The sequence below is a fragment of the Lutjanus erythropterus genome, chromosome 17 (genome assembly GCF_056507025.1).
Source record: "Lutjanus erythropterus isolate fLutEry1 chromosome 17, fLutEry1.hap2, whole genome shotgun sequence".
In the NCBI taxonomy this organism is placed as follows: Eukaryota; Metazoa; Chordata; class Actinopteri; order Lutjaniformes; family Lutjanidae; genus Lutjanus; species Lutjanus erythropterus.
Genome location: NC_139333.1, coordinates 1,250,487 through 1,273,124, shown reverse-complemented (window position 1 = coordinate 1,273,124; position 22,638 = coordinate 1,250,487). Strand labels below are relative to the sequence as shown.

General features: G+C 39.3%; 2 protein-coding genes across 2 annotated transcripts; both read right to left on the bottom strand.

Moving 5' to 3' along the window:
• Positions 1–203: 203 nt before the first annotated feature.
• LOC146311497 (stonustoxin subunit beta-like) lies at positions 204–8,130 on the bottom strand. The gene is made up of 4 exons (XM_084741155.1): positions 8,053–8,130; positions 7,820–7,920; positions 3,117–4,592; positions 204–1,579 (listed from the first exon to the last, which is right to left on the bottom strand). Exons 2-4 carry the CDS (start codon positions 7,908–7,910, stop codon positions 1,029–1,031), a joined length of 2,118 nt encoding a protein of 705 aa, XP_084597281.1. The 5' UTR covers positions 7,911–7,920; positions 8,053–8,130; the 3' UTR covers positions 204–1,028.
• Positions 8,131–12,865: 4,735 nt separating this feature from the next.
• Positions 12,866–19,052, bottom strand: LOC146311496 (stonustoxin subunit beta-like). Its single transcript, XM_084740163.1, has 4 exons — positions 19,006–19,052; positions 18,773–18,873; positions 15,174–16,649; positions 12,866–14,241 (listed from the first exon to the last, which is right to left on the bottom strand). Exons 2-4 carry the CDS (start codon positions 18,861–18,863, stop codon positions 13,691–13,693), a joined length of 2,118 nt encoding a protein of 705 aa, XP_084596289.1. The 5' UTR covers positions 18,864–18,873; positions 19,006–19,052; the 3' UTR covers positions 12,866–13,690.
• Between the last annotated feature and the right edge of the window lie 3,586 nt (positions 19,053–22,638).

Here is a 22,638-nt window from a genome sequence, read left to right as displayed (position 1 = left end):
GGCCAATTCATCTTGATGAAAAACACTAAAATCACTTCATTTAAAACTGTAATATGAATTCATGTGTACACAACATTCTTAATGTTTGGAAAATTTGCAATACGTATTTTTTATTTTTGTGTGGCCTGTTGAAAATCCTTATATGTCATTGACCGCCTGGCAATTTTGCAATTCCACTGACAAATAAGAAGGAGACCAAAATCTCTCTCATTATTGTCACTCTTTATTAATGCTCAGAGCACAGTACACAACACAAAGGACAGTTCATAATGTGGACACTGAAGAGACGCTTTCACTCCTTTTATAACTTGGAGCCGTCTTTATCTCATGTATTTTCTTCTCCCTCCAGCCGAGGTTGTCTTCCTGGTCCGGTCTGTTCCCGTCTCAGGTGCTGTGGCAGTTTACTGCCCTCCTACCAACTATCTGCCCCGGCTGCTCTGGCTGTTACTGATCTGAGGCACCTTTGTTTCTAGTTTTACTACCTGACAACAATCTAATATTTTCCTGCACTGATGAACCCTGAACAGACTTTTAATCACGTACACTCCACAAACACTTCACAAGCTATAGGGTTCTCTCAGGTTAAAGGTTCTATGGTACAAGATTCAGAACAATCAGAGGAAATAAACATGATTATATGGGAAGATATTTAAACATTACAAGAGACAAAGATAACACAGATATATGATTAAAAGTGTGATATGTGTAATTTCCCTCACAATCCTCATGATTACATGAACAATAAAGATATTGATTATTTGTGCAGTATGTGTAATTTCCCTCACCGCTTTTGATTATTATTGATCAATGGTAAAATTGAACATCATGAATAAAGAAACTCCTGGACTTCAGAAAGTCTATTACTCCACTCTGGTCCATGAGTACAGTGTATGTGACTAACATGGTGGAGCTTCACACACATACACACAATAAAAATAAAACAATAGCAAAGATATTCAACAATAATTCTGTGAAAGTGGAGTGAACTGGACTGAATTTGAACTGAATCATGTGACTCAATCATGAGATTACAGAGGCAGGAATATGAAGTTGGAATTACGCCAAATCAAGAACATTGGGAAAACAGGCTCAGAGAATTTGGCACGGAAGGTGTGGAGATGAGTCACTGTATCAGCTGAGACTTTGTAGTAAGACAGAGTGCCAGCATCCCAGTCCAGGTAGATTCCCAGACGGGTGAGGCCATGAGCAGGAAATCGCAAATTCTGGTACTGGTTAGGATGAGCTGTATACAGAGTAGGGTATGGTGGGGACCATCTGTGGCCTACAGCCCAACAGATGTTACTCCATCCAAGCTTGCACTGGTCACTTTTTCCTTTCCTTCCTATACCTGTGTAGGAAACACCTACAGCTACATCTTCACTTTGTCCACCACTCCACTCTACCTCCCAGTAACATCGCCCAGTCAGCCCCTCTGTGGCCATAACTTGTCGAAAGAAATCAAATCTCTGTGGGAGGTTAGCACGTTTATGCCATCCTACACATGCGGCCTTCTTGTTTCCCTCAGACAAAGTGAGGTTGTTGTGTGCTGTGTCTGGGTCCAGAGTGACATCACGGGCATCTGAAGGACAGAACAAGATGTGATCATGATTACAGCTCGCACTCGATTTACTTTAGACAGCCATTTTAGTCAATAATAAATAATTACATAATAATTACATAAATGTTAAATAAATGTGGATATGAAATAAATTCTGAAATAGATGGTTATTAATATGTAAATAAATATAAATACATAAATGAGTCATCATAGTTAGATACATAAATATATTTGTGTGGAAAAAGTTTTTGAAAAGACAGCTGTTATTTATTTAAGGAAAATTTTATTTCCCATTTATATGCAAATGAAGGGGCCTGGTTATCTCATAGATTCGGATTCTAAGCAAGACACCCAAAGACAGCATCGGAGACTGTATTCTCTGTCACCAAATTGGCGTCCATTCTTCAGAGAGTACAGTACTAAGATGGTTTCATTGTCTGGTTTGGGTCGTGGCATCCTGCTCTGCCTCAACTTTCTGTGATTTACCACATTTTCTGATGGACAGAGAAATTGTTGCTTGAGTAGCTAAGCAGTACTGTAGCTAGTTAGTCTTAGCTCAGATAGCTGTGCTTGAGATAACCACACCTCTTAATTTGCGTTGAACAGTTGTAAGTAAAAAGATGTGGGAAATAAATGTGGCATGATGAAATAAAAGCCTCATTTAGTTATTTTATAGCAATGTTTACTTATTTATTTATTTAATGTTGATTAAAACGGCATTCCAAAACTTTTTGCATCTAAAACTGTCCAGGTTCTTAAGTTACATTTGTGAAGTACCTTATATTTTTGTTTCTGCTTCCCTAATTTCCAGAAATAATTTAACTATAATATTCCACACATCCTTATACATAAATAGTTATACAGTTATCTGAAGTTACAAGCATTTGTTGAATCTGACATGGCATCTTTATCTGAGCCCTTCATATTAAAAAAAACTGAGAGAAGTTTACGATCAGAATATAAAAAATGTTCTTGCATGAGGTCCAATGTAGTGTATGCAGTCCAATTCAGCGAGGAAAGGACGGACCTGAGCCGTGCTACGAAGGGAGTTCAACACAACCAGGCTCTCTTTGCTAGACCTGTCTTAACAAAACCTCGACCCCCAAAACCCCAGTCAGAAATAATGGATATCCCAATAGGGCTTATCAACTTTCTTTATTCACCTGGACTTTCTGCTTCAGGTTCTGTGTGCACTCAACTAACAAGGGTTGTTTAGTGTGTCATTTGACTCTTTTGCTTTTGCTCTTTTTCTCAAGTAAACTTCTGATTGCAGGACTTTATCTTGTAACGAAGTATGTTTACATAGTTGTACTAAATGTTTATACTAAAGTAAGCGATCTACAGTACTTCTGCTAACACTATGCATCAAAAGTCCTGTTGGTTGTTTTTCTTGAGATCCCTTTCTAAAGCAATTTTAATGTAAGCGATGAGAAAAAAACATATATTTTTCAAAGAAAAGCTCAAAATGAAGTCTGTGAATAACAAAAGCTGTTGCAACTCAGATTTATGAAGGGCAGTAAATTTAGTATTTATGTGACAATTAAATTAAAGTACTTACACCAGATGAAATCTCTTCTGTCACTGACAGTCTCCACATTAGTGATGTTTGGCTTTGAGAAATCATCAGTGAGCAGAATGCCTTTCTTGTAATAGTAGATGGTTGCTCCTTTGTATTTCTCATTTGCAATGGACGCTACCAGGAACCGGAAACTGCTGCTGTTCTTCAAGGCTTTGGCAACTTTGTTGAAATCTTTGGCTTTTTCTCTCATGTCGGTTAAAATTGCAGCTGATTTGTACCATGGGTCTTTTGTTGGTTGTGCAGTAGGTTGTGATTTCAATTGTCCCACGTAGTGTTTTAGTGCTTGAAGGTAGGAGTCAGTAGTTTCCAGGGAGGTGAACACAAAGCACAGAGCATCTTCTACACCTGCAGCAAGAATCTCTCTGTCCAAGTCTGATTTATCTGGAACGATCTTTATTCCCTCCATCATGTCTACACAGGACCTGATGACGTTGATTTCTCTCTCTTTATGATCCAACCACTCGCTCAGTTTTTCTTGACTGAATGGTGACTTCTTTCTGTCTTCAAAGAGTTTGTCTAATTTGCTCTCATCTTCTTTTCCTTCACGGATGAGGGGAAGCGTCTTTGCCATGGTCTGCTGGAGGTCAGATGCATAATAATTGCACAGGTTTTTGAAACAGCTCAACTCTTGTTGAATCTGAGGAAACTGCTCAACCACTTTTTCAGCAAGAGAATCATCACATCTCATTCGTATTTCCTTTAAATCTTCTAAAGTATCCTGCACCTTCAACAACAGTCCAGGTCTGATGTCTGCCTTCTGCTCAAGACTGTTGAGATCTAAATTCGTCAGTGGCATCAGCCAGACCTTCAATGGAACACTCTCCTTCTCTGGATTTTCTTTCAGCAGCTTTGGAAGCTCAACATAGGTGTTCACTGCCTCTTCAAATGTTGTAGGATTGCTTTCAAGAAGAAGGTCTCCATAGAATTTGCAGGTGAATTTATTGATCAGGTCTTTGTCTTCATCAGTCAGCTGGACGTCAACACTCCCCTCAATCTCAAATGAAGGGATCTTCTTTATCACAGCTTCCATGCTGCCCTGGATGTCCTGAACACTGCTGGACTCTAACTTCACACTGTCAAACACAAAGAAAGCATTTGCCCCATAAAGGATTCCTGTGACTACATGTGTTGCAACGCCCTTCTCAATAACTTCTTTCTGTTTGGTGTCCATGGCTTTGAAGTTAATCATTGATAACTCTTTGAAGTGTGTGGTAGCTTTGTACTGAAATGTCACTCTGCTCTGATTCTTGAACTTCTTCGTATCATTCAGATACTTTGCAGATCCTCCAACTTCAATCAGTCCACTCATGTAACTGACCTTCAGAGAAGCTTCAATATCCAGCAGAGAGGACTTGGATTCAGTCGTATCAGATCCAGAAATCTGAGAATGACTGCTCCCATGATGCTCTTGAGTTGTGTTCTCTTCTAGAGTTTTATCATCCCACAGTTTCAAACCTAGAGAAATTGGAAAACATCAGTCATCTGATAAAGGAAAATCATTTTGTCAAAGAGTTACTACATTTACTGATGAGTTCTCTGACATAAAGTTGATTAATTCAGAAATTACAGGATGGAGATGTAGTAGTGCTTTTGAGAATCAACACTGTCATTCACTCCAGTGAAATTAATTACACCAATTCATTGTCTCCACAGAGGACTCGGACCTAAAATTGCTTTGCTGATCACTCTGCCTGTGTCCCTGAATAAAGAATGTTTTAATATTAATTATTTATTTATTACAGTAATTTTTAAAGTATTTAAAAGCCATCCAAACCACTCAAGGCCATTTTAACCTGCACAATGTGACCCAAAACTGCCCAATCTGGCAACACTGGATCGATGCATCGTGTTTACTGCAGAATGAGTACTGCTACTTACTGCTACTACTACTGATATTTTAAATAGTGGTGTGTGTGTGTGTGTGTGTGTGTGTGTGTGTGTGTGTGTGTGTCTACTTGCACAAGTATGCTTTCAGTTTGGACTGCTGCCCAGACTCATGTGGCCAATCACTGTCAATGATGTCAGTCAATCTCATGTCAATTGACAAGAGAGATTGGGGAACACACTCACAGAATCTCTGGACTTGGTGGTAAGAGGTGATGCTCCAACCCTTGCCACTAGAAAAAAGTGGATCCCAGCTGCTGCAGTAGTGGATACAGAATCCCTAGGACACAGTGAGCCATGTCCAACAGGGTAGAGGACATTTTGGCCTGAGAGAAATGAAACTTGCCTAGCAAAAGGTTACTCCAAATGAACACTGGCTCCTCCAAGAAGAAGCTTCAAGGTGTGCCAGGGCCATATCACAAGCCAGCTGGACAAGGTGGGATGCCCTCAAGGGGAGGAAAATCACATGGAATGGGCTGTGGAGCATGGAGGCTGAAATGCTGAGCTTCACTGTGACAGACCCATATAATGTCCTGCCCTGTCCTACAAACCCAAATCTTTTGGTGGGAGAGGATCCAGCCTGTCCTCTGTGTGTGGTTCCAGTAACCCTCATGCACATCTTGGTAGGATGTAAAACCAGCCTGACTCAAGGCAGATACACCTGGTGGCACAACCAAATACTGTCCTGTTTGGCAGCTGAACTAGAGCACATGAGAGTAACTGCCAACACCATGCTTCTCCAGACCCAGGAGAAGATCCCACACCTCCCAGAGGAGAGAAACATGCGGCAAGCCACTATACTTCCTACTTAAGCCTGGTGAACCCAGCCAGGGAGTGGGAAAACTGTTCTGACTTAGGCTAAAGACTCACATTCCCATTCATGAAGTGTAGCAACCAACCATCAACCAGATCTGATTCTCTGACACAATTTCTGTCCGCGTGCCTTCCTTGTTGAGCTGACTATTCCCTGCGAGGATGTTGTGGAAGAGGCTTTTGAGTGCAACAAGCTGCGACATGCCGACCTCGCAGCCAAAGCAGGGGAGCTGAATGTGACTGATCCTCCTTATGTTGTGATGTTCCTGGTTATGATTTACAGCCTGCAAAACAGGCATACCTGACGTATAGTATTGTTTCATATGATGCATAAAAAGAGCATAACATTACAAACTGTTTGGTCACAGTAAGCCCTTGTAAAGTGTACTATCTAAGTTGTTATATTTGAGATTATAATCACTACTGTATTCAGTTACACAGTGCTAAGTTTATGAATGAAAGCTTCTGTCCCTGTTATTAGTTATTTGTTCCATTGCAATAAGCTTCACAATCAGAGCTATATATGATATGGCTGTAGCTGTGAGAAAGATCCTCCTGCACGTTGCAGTGGTTAGGATGGACTACTCTCATCATGGCTTAATCTTCTAGTCAAGCATATGCTACTAGCAAGATCAAGCAGGTAACAGTCAGACATAGAGTGGTGCACATGCCTGCAGTGCACGGGCCCTGCTGTGGATCCAAGACTGTGTGAGAATCAGGAATAACCACTCTGGCAATTAAGAGTTACCAATTAACCTAGCATGCATGTCTTTGGACTGTGGGAGGAAGCCGGAGAACTCGGAGAGAACCCACGCAGACACGGGGAGACAGACAGAAACACCACACAGAAAGACCCTGACCCAGCCTGCTGGGGGATTCGAACTCAGAACCTTCTTGTTGTGAGGCAGCAGTGCACCACCATGCTGCCTCACCACAAAATTCATGTGTATTCACAACTTCCTTGAACATTCATTAAAATCCTTAACTGCATTTTGTTGTGGCATGATCCTTGCTAGTGAACTCATACTTAAGTATGCATTACACGATGTAATCTACTCCATTACTTTTACTGGGATTTACTTTACTGCATTTTATTAGCCAATTAGGTGATCTGATCACAGCTGGACCAATGGAAACTATGACATACAGATGAAAAAGAAATCACTGTATCAGCAGCAGGTTTAGAGTAAGGATGGTAATCATCAATCATCAACCAATTAATCACCATTAAGACCAATTAAAAATGTATTCATTGATATTTAATCCAGTGTTTCCCAACCCTGGTTCTGAGGGAACACTGCCCTGCATATTTTAGATGTTATTATTTTTCATAATTTTATCACCAACATTTTGACTTTTGTAAGGGTTTTAAGTTCAAACAGATAAACAGTGCCCCAGTATTGTACATCTGATGTCACGGCTTCAACTGCCTCGTGCATCTTTTTTCAATTAGTGTCCTGCTTTAAACATGTCAACTTCGATAACTTTTTCTCGTTTTCACAGAATATTATATTTGCTAACTCTACGCAGACTGTTGGTCCAATCAACACAAAAGTCAGTCAGTATCATATACACACTTTGCAGATCTAAAATTAAAGTGATTTCAATTTGTCAATCTGTTTGGATTTTATGAGCCAATCAGTTTTATCAAAGTGACTGATTTTTAAAAGATTTGCAAAAAGTCATGACCACGATGAGATATCAACATGAAAACCAAGATGCATGTTCAATGTTCTATATTTGCATTTTTAATGATTTTGTTTAACTCAGCAAAAGTTTAGCAAATTATTACATTATGCACAAAGTTATTATGTGCAATAAAAGTGTAAAAGAAAATCACCATATATCGTCTACAAGCCTTTGAACTACATTCGACTGCCTGAAACTTGTTAGTCTTTTGTCTTGTTCCAGAGGTCAAATCTAAAGTGCCTCCATGTCAAATTATAAATATAATATTTCTTCAGTATGTGAATGTCAAGTCTTACCTGGGATGAGTTTATCTTTCCGAGCATCATAGAGCATTCCAAGGGTGAAGGGTCGACCCAGGGCAGCAACTGTTATGTGATCTGAGGCCATTTTCTCCAACCTGTTGAGAAATGTGAAGTGAGTGACCACACAGTCTTCAGTTTTTTACAGAGTTTTTAACACTGGGAATCGACTCTCAGTAACACAGTCAGTAAAAGTCTGAACACGTTTTTGTCGCCCAGTTTGTCCTCACCTGGTGAAGGTGTGTAGATCAGCTGAGTTGTGTGTGAGTCTTCTTGACTTCTAACTGGAGCAGCCAGTCTGATGATCTGTGATGCTGCGACTTAGATCTTATATAGCTTACACTTATTTCCTGTCAGATACCCGCCTCTCCTGACTCCTCCCACCCCACGCCCCATGACACGCCTCCAGACATGACAGCAGCCATTTGTAACAGACCTGGGGTCAGATTATGAAAATCGTTCTATGAAAAACAAGGCAATACTGCGACAGGCAACAGGTGACTTTGGGGCTTCCTTCATTGCTTTCTGGCAGACGTTTGCATAAATCAAAAGATGTCAGAGCGGTTAAACCTGGAGGGGGAAACGCATCAGCCAACGGTGTGATGATCGCTGTATTTGCCTGCATGCCGTTAACTTCATTTTTAAGCAGAATATTTCATCTCATTATCAGGGGTGGAAAAGTACTGAAAATCTGTATTCAAGTACAAGTACTCTTACATTACTACATATTACCCAATTATAAGAAAAAGGACTTAAGTAAAAGTACAAAGAACTCAACTAATGATCTAACAGAACAATGACTAATCTAATCAAATTTGACATTAAATTATAATATTAACTTAGTAACTTTTAAAAGAAGACAAACACATTCTTCCTCTTTTCACAAACAGAGCTCAGCAGTGAGGTTCCAGACGTTAAAATCCCGTTCGTTCATATTCTGCAGAGAGGATTTAGATTATTGGTCAGGATGTCGTAACCCTCCAATGTGGACTTACCACAAATTCTGACATGAACACAACACCAACTACAATATACTGCAACACCTTTATCATCACTGTAATACTGATGACAACTAAATTTAAGACCATGTTGCATCATTACAATGGATTGTGGGATGGGTAGTTTCTTCACTCTTAAAATGATCACGTACACAGTCTTGTGCTTTTTCACTTTGTCTAGTCTTTTTTTGTTTTTTTGTTTTTTGATGAGATTATATGGTTTTGAAGAGCTTAAAACTCTTCATATCAGGATTTTCTTTCTCAGTGTAAGATGTGAAAGATACTGGGTTTTATTTATTTATAAAGCTCTTATCGCTCTTTTACCTTCTTACATCAGTTCAATACTTTCTTTTAATGTGAGCTCTTACCAAACTCAGTCTAGTGACTGGATTACGCTGCAGGTGCCGACTGTTTTTACTGAACTTGGAATATCCAGTTTTTCATATTGTGCACCTGCAACATGGAACAACATGTAAAACAATTCAAAGTTTTCCTCATTTTCATCCCTACGACAATTCAAATCTTTAACTGTATCACATTTTACTTCTAGATGTTCCTGTTTTAATGATGAATGAGTTTTACATTTGAACTGTTTTCATTCATTATTGACACTTTAATTCATTTGTAATATTTTATTGTGGCTTTTATTGCTTTTTACTTCTTGTAAAAAGAAAATCTCAAAATGAACTTACTTCTGCCATCATAAGTTCTCATCCATATCCCTAATATTCACCAGTCCTCACTTCTATAGTTGTTTCTCCAGGTTCTTACACCTGACACACACTGCCCACCTCAACCCGTGCATGACGGCTTCCTCACTGAACTGCATGTGTGGGTCAACATAGGGCCCCAGAGTCAACTCTGGGACACACACAGGATGGCAAAGACAAGAGACAGAAAGACTGAATGTAATGTGCTAAGAATGTAGTGTCACTAGTCTGACAGATACTTTCTTCTGAATCCTCTCATGTCACACTTCCAGACATGAGCACCGTTTCAAAATGTGTATATTTTGTTCCATAAAGACAAAAGGTCACTTAGTGTTCTCCTTTGTTTTTATAGTCAAACCACGTCTGATCGTCCACCTCTCAGTCTCTCACATGCACATAGTATAACAATTACTTTTATTATTTGATCAATGATTATTTTATTAATCAAAGACAATTTCAGAGTCATTTAATTTTTGAAGTGACAGTCACTTTTTTATCTTTAACAATAAGAAGTGGGGCTTAAGTTACAAAAGATTGATTACGTTTCTGTTCCAATGCTGGATTTTTAGTTATTAATCTTAGCACAAGTAGACTTTTCTGACCTAACTGTGACTTCACAACTCACCCACTGACTCAGTTTTTTTCTCTAGCCATGACGTTTGCAATGGTTTATGGCAATTTCAGTTTCAACAATCTATGAGCATGAGAAAGTAGTGATGTGTCATGCGCAAAAGATGTGGCTCTGAGAGCCGATGCTTTGCAGTGAATCAGAAGAGCCGGCTCACATCGAGTGAGAGTCGACTCCCAGTTGTTTTCCTTTCGCTGCTTACCTCAGTGCTCAGCCTGAGCTCTGCTCAAGGCAGAACTTTGTTTTGATTGGTCAGCATTGCGGCCAATCAGATGTGAGGATATAGGATCATACCATTATGTGTCTGTCTGTCTGAGTGCCCCCCATCTCTAAAATGTTTGATTAAAATATTAAACGAAAGAATGGTTTTGTAACAGAATAAATGCACAAAATTAGGCAATTATGAGGCTTCTCATAAAAACACTGAACATGAAAGGGTTTTCAACATACAAACCATTAATTTTTGCAAAGTTATATTAAAATAAAGGCCTACAAAAAATCCTAAATTAAGAGCCATTCAGGAGTCAAAAGAGCCGGCTCTTCTTTGGGAGCTGAGCCAAAAGAGCCAGCTCTCTGAAAAGAGCCGAACTTCCCATCACTATGAGAAAGGTCACGTTCTGTGTTCCAACAATGTTTTTATCTGTTCTGCAGACATGACACTAGCTTTCAGTTAGATAAACAAAGTTGTGTTTGTTTGCACTTTTGATTCAAAAGCAGTAAGAAAGAAAACATTGAATACACACACACATATTTACTTTTCTCAATTCAAAAATCTCAAAAAAGAGACTTCCCCTACCGCTTAAATTAAACCTGAACTTAACAACTGACCTCAAAGTTTTTTTTCACTGTGGGACAAAACATTTGTCCAAATTCCACCTGCCATCACAATTTTTCTGGTCTTTAGTCTGAAATGTGTCCTCAAAAAAGCGTATAAGTAGGTGCAGTCCCATGGGCAGCACGAGCGGATGATCCACACCCCATTTGTTTTCACCGTGGTGGGTAAGAAGCACACCATGAATGCTGTGACGATGGCGGTGCACACTTGCATTGCCTGTCAAACCTTGTCTGGTTTTCCCATCTGTCACTCCTTCAGGAACCTGGAGATACAGATGGAGCAAAGTAGCAGCATGGCCAGAGGGATGATGAACTCCAGCACCATCAGTATACAGTGCATGACAACCAGGATGATGATGGCGCGTGACGGCTCTTTGTAAGAAGTGAAGAAGAAGCATTGGGTGTTGCTGCCGCTGCCCTTGATGTGGTTGTAAACCAGCGTGGGAACCTGAGGGCCGATCACCAGAATCCAGACAAACACTGACACAAATTCAGCTCGTCGCTTGATCATACAGTTGAACTGGTGGTGAGGATGGACCACCAAGAGCAAGAAGACAGTAAAGAATGCATCATTTTACATTATTTAGCATGATTTTAGTCCAGCTGTGTTTACAGTTTCTGATCCACCAGCCTCAGCCAGACAACACTGTAATACATGTTTTATTTAAATTAACACAGATAAATGAGTATCCACTACTGTTGGACTAAAATTAATCTGCCATTTCTCTTGGAGCCGTAGTCACTGATAAGCAACTACATAGTGGCCCAACTGTGAAATTATGTTGCATGATGCACAGCAGTTTAAAGGAACAGCTTACCCCAAAATGAAAAACATACAATTTCTCCTGTAACCGGGTCATGGTTTCTAGAAAGAAGCACATGTTAAATTTTCAAATTTTTTGTTGTTGTTATTATTATTATTTTTTGGTTAGTTTGCTTTGAGAACAACAAGCTTAGTGCCATTCAGTCCCATTATACTGCAGAGAAGGCAGACATGTCTATGACTGATGTCTCCAAACTTTGCATCTGACACCAAAACAATTTAGACAGATGAAAATCACTCCAAGACAGAGGAGAGATATGTATTGTTGTTTTTTGTGTGGACTGTATTTTAAAAATACTGTTCCCTATAAGTTTACATCGTGAAAGAAGTGCCTATAAAAAAATGAATAAATAATTTTTGGGGTCACAGAATCACTGTGAAAAGAATGTTTGTCAATCTGATTTTAATCCATTTGGTCCAATAAGATTTGGAAAGTCTAGAAGATCTGCATGATTAAATCATTTTATCCCATTCAAGTTAGACTGAGGGCTGAACCTTAAGTTAACCAATCAGCAGAAGGAAATCTCCACAGCGCTTGTTCTTTAGACAGAACAACATGGATGATCCAGGTAATTTAATACCAAGAAGTCGGTTAGGAATGAACAGAGGCTTGTATTCAGTTCTTTCTGGTCAATAATCTGCTGGCACAGATCACCTATATGGCCATTTTTCTGATGATAGTTATTCAACACTGTTACTTCTATAGAAGTCAACATTTTTACAGTGACTTTAAATAGAATGAATTAGGTTTGTTTGACCACGTTTCCATTTGTACCACTAACACTTGCAGTGGTAGTTGCTGCACACTTCAACCATTTATTCATTACATGGCATTATTTAAGGCCAGGGCCAATTCATCTTGATGAAAAACACTAAAATCACTTCATTTAAAACTGTAATATGAATTCATGTGTACACAACATTCTTAATGTTTGGAAAATTTGCAATACGTATTTTTTATTTTTGTGTGGCCTGTTGAAAATCCTTATATGTCATTGACCACCTGGCAATTTTGCAATTCCACTGACAAATAAGAAGGAGACCAAAATCTCTCTCATTATTGTCACTCTTTATTAATGCTCAGAGCACAGTACACAACACAAAGGACAGTTCATAATGTGGACACTGAAGAGACGCTTTCACTCCTTTTATAACTTGGAGCCGTCTTTATCTCATGTATTTTCTTCTCCCTCCAGCCGAGGTTGTCTTCCTGGTCTGGTCTGTTCCCGTCTCAGGTGCTGTGGCAGTTTACTGCCCTCCTACCAACTATCTGCCCCGGCCTCTCTGGCTGTTACTGATCTGAGGCACCTTTGTTTCTAGTTTTACTACCTGACAACAATCTAATATTTTCCTGCACTGATGAACCCTGAACAGACTTTTAATCACGTACACTCCACAAACACTTCACAAGCTATAGGGTTCTCTCAGGTTAAAGGTTCTATGGTACAAGATTAAGAACAATCAGAGGAAATAAACATGATTATATGGGAAGATATTTAAACATTACAAGAGACAAAGATAACACAGATATATGATTAAAAGTGTGATATGTGTAATTTCCCTCACAATCCTCATGATTACATGAACAATAAAGATATTGATTATTTGTGCAGTATGTGTAATTTCCCTCACCGCTTTTGATTATTATTGATCAATGGTAAAATTGAACATCGTGAATAAAGAAACTCCTGGACTTCAGAAATTCTGTTACTCCACTCTGGTCCATGAGTACAGTGTATGTGACTAACATGGTGGAGCTTCACACACATACACACAATGAAAATAAAACAATGACAGAAATATTCAACAATAATTCTGTGAAAGTGGAGTGAACTGGACTGAATTTGAACTGAATCATGTGACTCAATCATGAGATTACAGAGGCAGGAATATGTAGTTGGAATTACGCCAAATCAAGAACATTGGGTAAAGAGGCTCAGAGAATTTGGTACGGAAGGTGTGGAGGTGACTCAGTGTGTCAGCTGAGACACTGTAGTAAGACAGAGTGCCAGCATCCCAGTCCAGGTAGATTCCCAGACGGGTGAGGCCATGAGCAGGAAATCGCAAATTCTGGTACTGGTTAGGATGAGCTGTATACAGAGTAGGGTGTGGTGGGGACCATCTGTGGCCTAAAGCCCAACAGATGTTACTCCATCCAAGCTTGCATCTGTCACTTTTTCCTTTCCTTCCTATACCTGTGTAGGAAACACCTACAGCTACATCTTCACTTTGTCCACCACTCCACTCTACCTCCCAGTAACATCGCCCAGTCAGCCCCTCTCTGGACAAAACCTGTCGAAAGAAATCAAATCTCTGTGGGAGGTCAGGATACGACTGTGCTTGTCCACCTGTGGCCTTCTTGTTTCTCTCAGACAAAGTGAGGTTTTTGTTTGCTGTGTCTGGGTCCAGAGTGACATCACAGGCGTCTAAAGGAGAGAATGAGAACGAGATGTGATCATGATTACAGCTCGTACTCAATTTACTTTAGACAACCACTTTAGTCAGTATTATATAATTAAATAATAATTAAATGAATGTTAAATAAATGTGGATATGAAATAAATCCTGGAATAAATGGTTATTAATATGTAAGGAATTTTTTATTTATCATGCCACATTTATCTCAGTACTTTGCTCCTTGTAACTTGTCAAACTGGCTTCTGTCCATCGGTCTCCGATGCTGTGTTTGGACTTCCTGCTTTGTATCTGAATCTGTTAGAAATTCTGGGAAATAAATGTGGCATGATGACATAAAGCTGTCCCCCCAAAACATCCTATTTTAAATAAGAACCTATTAATTCTACTGACTTGTATATACAATCTTTTCTAGTTATTTCATAGCAATGTTTTTTGTTTGTTTGTTTGTTTGTTTATTTAATATTGATTAAAACCGCATTCCAAACTTTTGTCTAAAACTGTCTAGGTTGATAAGTTACATTTGTGGAGTATCTTAATTTTATATTTCTGCTTCGTTGATTACCAGAATATTATTTCACACATCCTTATACCTAAACACTTATACAGTTATCTTAAGTTCAGACCATTTGTTGAATCAGACATGATATCTTCATCTGAACCCTTCGTATGAAAAAGTGTCATTACTTTATATTGTAATGAAGTATGGTTACATATTTGTACTAAAGTAAAGTAAGCAATCTACAGTACTTCTGCTAACACTGTGCATCAAAAGTCCTGCTGGTCGTTTTTCTTGAGATCCCTTTTTAAAGCAATTTTAATGTAAGCGATGAGAAAAAAAACTCAAAATGAAGTCTGTGAATAACAAAAGGTGTTGCAACTCAAGTTTATGAAGGGCAGTAAATTGTTAGTATTTATGTGACAGTTAAATTAAAGTACTTACACCAGAGTAAGTCTCTTCTGTCTTTGTCAGTCTCCACATTAGTGATGTTGGGCTTTGAGAAATTATCAGTGATCAGAATGCCGTTCTTGTAATGGTAGATAGTTGCTCCTTTGTATTTCTCATTTGCAATGGACGCTACCAGGAACCGGAAACTGCTGGTGTTCTTCAAGCCTTTGGCAACTTTGTTGAAATCTTTGGCTTTTTCTCTCATGTTGATTATAACTGCAGCTGATTTGTACCATGGGTCTTTTGTTGGTTGTGCAGTAGATTGTGATTTCACGTCTCCCACGTAGTCTTTTAGTGCTTGAAGGTAGGAGTCAGTAGTGTCCAGGGAGGTGAACACAAAGCACAGAGCATCTTCTACACCTGCAGCAAGAACCTCTCTGTTCAACTCTGACTCATCTGAAACGATCTTTATTCCCTCCATCATGTCTACACAGGACCTGATGATGTTGATTTCTCTCTCTTTATGATCCAACCACTCGCTCAGATTTTCTTGACTGAATGGTGACTTCTTTCTGTCTTCAAAGAGTTTCTCTAATTTGCTCTCATCTTCTTTTCCTTCACGGATGAGAGGAAGCGTCTTTGCCATGGTCTGCTGGAGGCCAAATGCATAATAATTACACAGTTTTTTGAAAAAGCTTAACTCTTCCCTAATCTGTGGAAATTTCTTGACCACTTCGTCATACAGAGAATCATCACATCTCATTCGTATTTCCCTGAGATCTTCTAGAGCATCCTGCACCTTCATCACCAGTCCAGTGCTGATGCCTGTCTTCAGCTCAGGAGATGTGAGAGTCAATTTCGCCAGTGGCATCAGCCAGACCTTCAATGGAACACTCTCCTTCTCTGGATTTTCCTTCAGCAGCTTTGGAAGCTCAGCATAGGTCTTCACTGCTTCTACAAATGTTGCAGGGTTGCTTTCAAGAAGAAGGTCTCCAAAGAATTTGCAGGAGAATTTATTGATCAGCTCTTCTTCTTCATCACTCAGCGTGACGCTGACACTCCCCTCAAGTTCAAATGAAGGGATCTTGTTTATCACAGCTTCCACGCTGGCCTGAATGGTCTGAAGACTGCTGGACTCTAACTTCTCACTGTCAAACACAAAGAAAGCATTTGCCCCATAAAGGATTCCTGTGACTACATGTGTTGCAACACCCTTCTCAATAACTTCTTTCTGTTGGCTGTCCATGGCGTCAACGTCAATTACTGACAACTCTTTGAACTGTGTGGTAGCTTTGTACTGAAACGTCACTCTGCTCTGATTATTGAACTTCTTCGTATCATTCAGATACTTTGCAGATCCTCCAACTTCAACCAGTCCACTCATGTAACTGACCTTCACAGAAACATCAATATCCAGCAGAGAGGACTTGGATTCAAATGTGTCAGATGCAGAAATCTTAGAATGACTGCTCCCATGATGCTTTTCAACTGTGTTCTTTTGCAGAGTTTTATCATCCCACAGTTTCAAACCTAGAGAAATTGGAAAACATCAGTCATCTGATAAAGGAAAATCATTTTGTGAAACAGCTACTAAATTTATTGATTGATTAATTCTTTTACATAAAGTTGATTAATTCAGAAATTACAGGATGGAGACAAATCCACTCCAGTAAAATTAATTACAGCAATTCATTGTCTCCACAGAGGACTCTGATCTAAATTTGCTTTGCTGATCAGTCGGACTGTGTGTGACTGAATAAAAAAAAAGTTTTAATATTAATACACAGTAAATTTCTAAAATATTTAAAAACCATCCAAACCACTTGTGCACATTTTAACCTGCACAATGTGACCCAAAACTGTCCAATCTGGCAACACTGGATTGATGCATGTATGAACAATCTAATAATGTCACAAACATCAGATATCAGTCACAGCATAAAATTAAATGGAGTTTACTGCAGAATGAGTACTGCTACTTTTGATATTTTAAATAGTGGTGTGTGTGTGTGTGTGTGTGTGTGTGTGTGTGTGTGTGTGTGTGTGTGTGTGTGTGTCTATGTTTGTGCAAACAAATTTAAATTCTAGAAGTCAGGACACAACAACACAGGACAACACTGCATGGCAGCAGTATAAAGCTGTACAGGATTGGAGCCCTGTCACTGAATATCACCAGTCTGATGGAGAAATGTGCCAAAGTAAGACTGGAGATGACACTCACAGAATCTCTGGACTTAGTGGTAAGAGGTGATGCTCCAACCCTTGCCACTGGAAAAAAAGTGGATCCCAGCTGCTGCAGTAGTGGATACAGAATCCCTAGGACACAGTGGGCCATGTCCAACAGGGTAGAGGACATTTTGGCCTGAGAGAAATGAAACTTGCCTAGCAAAAGGCTACAACTGAATGTTGGTCCACCAAGAAGGGCCATATCCCAAGCCAGCTGGACGAGGTGGGATGCCCTCAAGGGGAGGAAAATCACATGGAATGGGCTGTGGAGCATGGAGGCTGAAATGCTGAACTTTACCGTCACAGACCCATAAAATATGGGTGTGGTTCTAGGAACCCTAAAGCCTGACTCAAGGCAGATACACCTGGTGGTACAACCAAGTACTGTCCTGTTTGACAGCTGAACTGGAGCGCATGAGAATAACTGCCAACACCATGCTTCTCCAGAGCCAGGAGAAGATCCCACACCTCCCATTGGAGAGAAACATGGGGCCAGCTATTTTCCTTCCTACTCAAGCCCAGTGAACCTAGGGGGCTGGTAAATGCTGACATAGGCTAGAGACTCACATTCCCATCTGTGAAGTGTGGCAACCAATCATCAACCAGATCTGATTCTCTGGTACCATTCCTGTCAGCGTGCCTTCCTCATTGAACTGAATATCCCTTGGGAGGATATTGTGGAGGAGGCTTTTGAGTGCAAGAAGCTGCAATATGCCAACCTTGCAGCCAAAGCAGGAGAGTTGGACGTGACTGATTCTCCTGATATTTTGATGCTGCTGGTTGTGAGTTACAGCCTGCTAAACAGGCATACCTGATCCTCCTGACATATTGTATTGTTTTATACGATGCTTAAAATAGAGCATAACATTGGAAGCTGTTCAGTCACAGTAAGGTCTTGTAAATCGCACTATGTACAACTTTGATAACTTTTTCTCGTTTTCACATAATATTATATTTGCTAACTCTACACAGACTGTTGGTCCAATCAACACAAAAGTCAGTCAGTATCATATACACACTTTGCAGATCTAAAATTAAAGTGATTTCAATTTGTCAATCTGTTTGGATTTTATGAGCCAATCAGTTTTGTCAAAGTGGCTGATTTTTAAAAGATTTGCAAAAAGTCATGACCACGATGAGATATCAACATGAAAACCAAGATGCATGTTCAGTATTCTATATTTGCATTTTTAATGATTTTATTTAACTCAGCAAAAGTTTAGCAACTTATTACATTATACACAAAGTTATTATGTGCAATAAAAGTGTAAAAGAAAATCACCATATATCGTCTACAAGCCTTTGAACTACATTCGACTGCCTGAAACTTGTTAGTCTTTTGTCTTGTTCCAGAGGTCAAATCTGAAGTGCCTCCATGTCAAATTATGAATATAATATTTCTTCAATATGTGAATGTCAAGTCTTACCTGGGATGAGTTCATCTTTCCGAGCATCATAGAGCATTCCAAGGGTGAAGGGTCGACCCAGGGCAGCAACTGTTATCTGATCTGAGGCCATTTTCTCCAACCTGTTGAGAAATGTGAAGTGAGTGACCACACAGTCTTCAGTTTTTTACAGAGTTTTTAACACTGGGAATCGACTCTCAGTAACACAGTCAGTAAAAGTCTGAACACGTTTTTGTCGCCCAGTTTGTCCTCACCTGGTGAAGGTGTGTAGATCAGCTGAGTTGTGTGTGAGTCTTCTTGACTTCTAACTGGAGCAGCCAGTCTGATGATCTGTGATGCTGCGACTTAGATCTTATATAGCTTACACTTATTTCCTGTCAGATACCCGCCTCTCCTGACTCCTCCCACCCCACGCCCCATGACACACCTCCAGACATGACAGCAGCCATTTGTAACAGACCTGGGGTCAGTTTAGGAAAATCGTTCTATGAAAAACAAGGCAATACTGCGACAGGCAACAGGTGACTTTGGGGCTTCCTTCATTGCTTTCTGGCAGACGTTTGCATAATTCAAAAGATGTCAGAGCGGTTAAACCTGGAGGGGGAAACGCATCAGCCAACGGTGTGATGATCGCTGTATTTGCCTGCATGCCGTTAAAATATTCTGCTTAAAAATGAAGTTATTTCATTATCAGGGGTGGAAAAGTACTGAAAATCTGTACTCAAGTACAACTACTCTTACATTACTACATATTACCTAATTATAAGAAAAAGGACTTAAGTAGAAGTACAAAGAACTCAACTAATGATCTAACAGAACAATGACTAATCTAATCAAATTTGACATTAAATTATAATATTAACTTAGTAACTTTTAAAAGAAGACAAACACATTCTTCCTCTTTTCACAAACAGAGCTCAGCAGTGAGGTTCCAGAAGTTAAAATCCTGTTCGTTCATATTCTGCAGAGAGGATTTAGATTATTGGTCAGGATGTCGTAACCCTCCAATGTGGACTTACCACAAATTCTGACATCAACACAACACCAACTACAATATACGGCAACACCTTTATCATCACTGTAATCCTGATGACAGCTAAATTTAAGACCATATTGCATCATTACAATGGATTGTGGGATGGGTAGTTTCCTAATACAATACGCTACATTTGCTAGCACCTCTCCTAACTGAAGACAGTTATAACAGCCATCATTGTGACTTGTATACTAAGGTTGGGTGAACCTCTCTCAGTGTAAGATGTGAAAGATACTGGGTTTTATTTATTTATAAAGCTCTTATCGCTCTTTTACCTTCTTACATCAGTTCAATACTTTCTTTTAATGTGAGCTCTTACCAAATTCAGTCTAGTGACTGGATTACGCTGCAGGTGCCGACTGTTTTTACTGAACTTGGAATATCCAGTTTTTCATATTGTGCACCTGCAACATGGAACAACATGTAAAACAATTCAAAGTTTTCCTCATTTTCATCCCTACAACAATTCAAATCTTTAACTGTATCACATTTTACTTCTAGATGTTCCTGTTTTAATGATGAATGAGTTTTACATTTGAACTGTTTTTATTCATTATTGACACTTTAATTCATTTTTATTTTTTATTGTGGCTTTTATTGCTTTTTACTTCTTGTCGCTACTTTTTTTCAGTTTCTCTTTGGATTTTTTGTGTGTAAGTGCTTTTATTTTTTATGTCTAAGTGCTTTTATTTTTTATTGTTTTACTCAGCTACATTGTACATGAGGTCTCTACTTCAGTGTATTTCTGAGTTAAAATAAAGGTTGAATGAATGAATGATGAATTTGTGAGCAGATGGCCTTATGGTTACAAAAATGCAAATGAAATGTTTGGACATAAATTCAAATTGTTCTCACTACTCAATTATGATTGTAGAGGAACTAAATAGATTTCATTGTGTAATGTGGACTCAAATACAAGTAAAAGTACATGTGTGAAAATCTACTCATAAGTACTTAAAATCACTACTTAGTTACAGTAACTTGAGTATTTGTAATTCTCACTGGACTCAAGCACTTAGGCAGGAACTTGGTGTTCAAAAGTGGCTGATGGGACTTACAGGCCCCATGAAAATGAACTTACTTCTGCCATCATAAGTTCTCATCCATATCCCTAATATTCACCAGTCCTCACTTCTATAGTTGTTTCTCCAGGTTCTTACACCTGACACACACTGCCCACCTCAACCTGTGCATGACGGCGTCCTCACTGAACTGCATGTGTGGGTCAACATAGGGCCCCAGAGTCAACTCTGGGACACACACAGGATGGCAAAGACAAGAGACAGAAAGACTGAATGTAATGTGCTAAGAATGTAGTGTCACTAGTCTGACAGATACTTTCTTCTGAATCCTCTCGTGTTTCAAAATGTGTATATTTTGTTCCATAAAGACAAAAGGTCACTTAGTGTTCTCCTTTGTTTTTATAGTGTTATGACCCCAAGTTGGGCTAGGGGATGAGGGGTGCAACATTAAATACATTTTCCCAGGAGAAAAAGGAAGGAAGGAGAACTGAGACAAAAATGTAAATAAAAGTTCATTTATTAACAAATCTGTCAAATTAAGTTAACAAATTAAACTAACAAAAGGGTTAACTTAACCTACTAAATTAAACAACAAATGTACACACAAGAGACAAGTGTCCATGCTAGCCAGGGAGGCTAACAAGAACACAACACAAACAACACAGAGTGCCTTTGCTAGCTGGCAGGACTAGCAAAGCACATGGGGGCACCCAGACGAGTGCTCTCGCCAACCATGGAGGTAAGCAAGGCACAGGAAACAAAGACAAGCAACTTCACTAGCTGAGTGCGCTGGAAAAGCACTTGCCGTCCACCACAAGTAGACTAACCTGCTGCTGCAGGACTAGCCTACAGACTAGCAAACTGAAGTCTGCCAAATGGCCCACTGGCCCTGACTGGCTGCACTCTCCAGGCTTTTAAGCACCAGGTCCTGATTGCAGAGCAGCTGCACCTGATGCCAATCACTACAATCTGCAAGGGGGGAGGGGCAGAACCTGGGCACAGGAGATCACAGCACCACACAGACACTGTGGCACGTAACAATAGTTAAACCACGTCTGATCGTCCACCTCTCAGTCTCTCACATGCACATAGTATAACGATTTCTTTTATTATTTGATCAATGATTATTTTATTAATCAAACACAATTTTGACAACAGGTCAAAGAGACTACCATCCTAACTTCTTGGCAGGAAAACTAAAGCCACACCTTCATATAAAGACACTAGTCAGTTCATGACAGGATGAACAAGAATTGACCTGATAAACTAGTAATTTGCCCACATCTCCAGATGTGCCTAAATTTAATATGAATTTATTTATTATAGGCCAACTTTGGTTTACATTTGTTTTTTGTATTTTAGAGACTTGGTGTGCACTGCCTTGTTGGAGCCTTGTCGTCTCTTCAGCACTATTTAAGTACTTTACACGGCATAAGTTTGGTTCTTTTTTAAATGATGAAGTTAATTTAGATCAATGTTTGAAACACTTTTGTATTTGTTAAATAGAGTCATTTAATTTTTGAAGTGACAGTCACTTTTTTTATTTTTAACAGTAAGAACTGGGGCTTAAGTTACAAAAGGCTGATTAAGGTTCTGTTCCAACGCTGGATTTTTAGTTATTAATCTTAGCACAAATAGACTTTTCTGACCTAACTGTAGTTTGGTTACTGTACTGTAATATGAATTCATGTGTACACAACATTCTTAATGTTTGGAAAATTTGCAATAGATATTTTTTATTTTTGTGTGGCCTGTTGAAAATCCTTATATGTCATTGACCACCTGGCAATTTTGCAATTCCACTGACAAATAAGAAGGAGACCAAAATC

Bases quoted from the DNA above. Each gene is read 5' to 3' on its own strand.
- LOC146311496 (XM_084740163.1), bottom strand. From the start codon at position 18,863: ATGGCCTCAGATCAGATAACAGTTGCTGCCCTGGGTCGACCCTTCACC. The intron at 16,650-18,772 runs GTAAGACTTGAC...CAATTTCTCTAG, and splicing joins GAAAGATGAACTCATCCCAG to GTTTGAAACTGTGGGATGAT. The intron at 14,242-15,173 runs GTAAGTACTTTA...TCTCTCCTTTAG, and splicing joins CAGAAGAGACTTACTCTGGT to ACGCCTGTGATGTCACTCTG.
- LOC146311497 (XM_084741155.1), bottom strand. From the start codon at position 7,910: ATGGCCTCAGATCACATAACAGTTGCTGCCCTGGGTCGACCCTTCACC. The intron at 4,593-7,819 runs GTAAGACTTGAC...CAATTTCTCTAG, and splicing joins GAAAGATAAACTCATCCCAG to GTTTGAAACTGTGGGATGAT. The intron at 1,580-3,116 runs GTAAGTACTTTA...TCTGTCCTTCAG, and splicing joins CAGAAGAGATTTCATCTGGT to ATGCCCGTGATGTCACTCTG.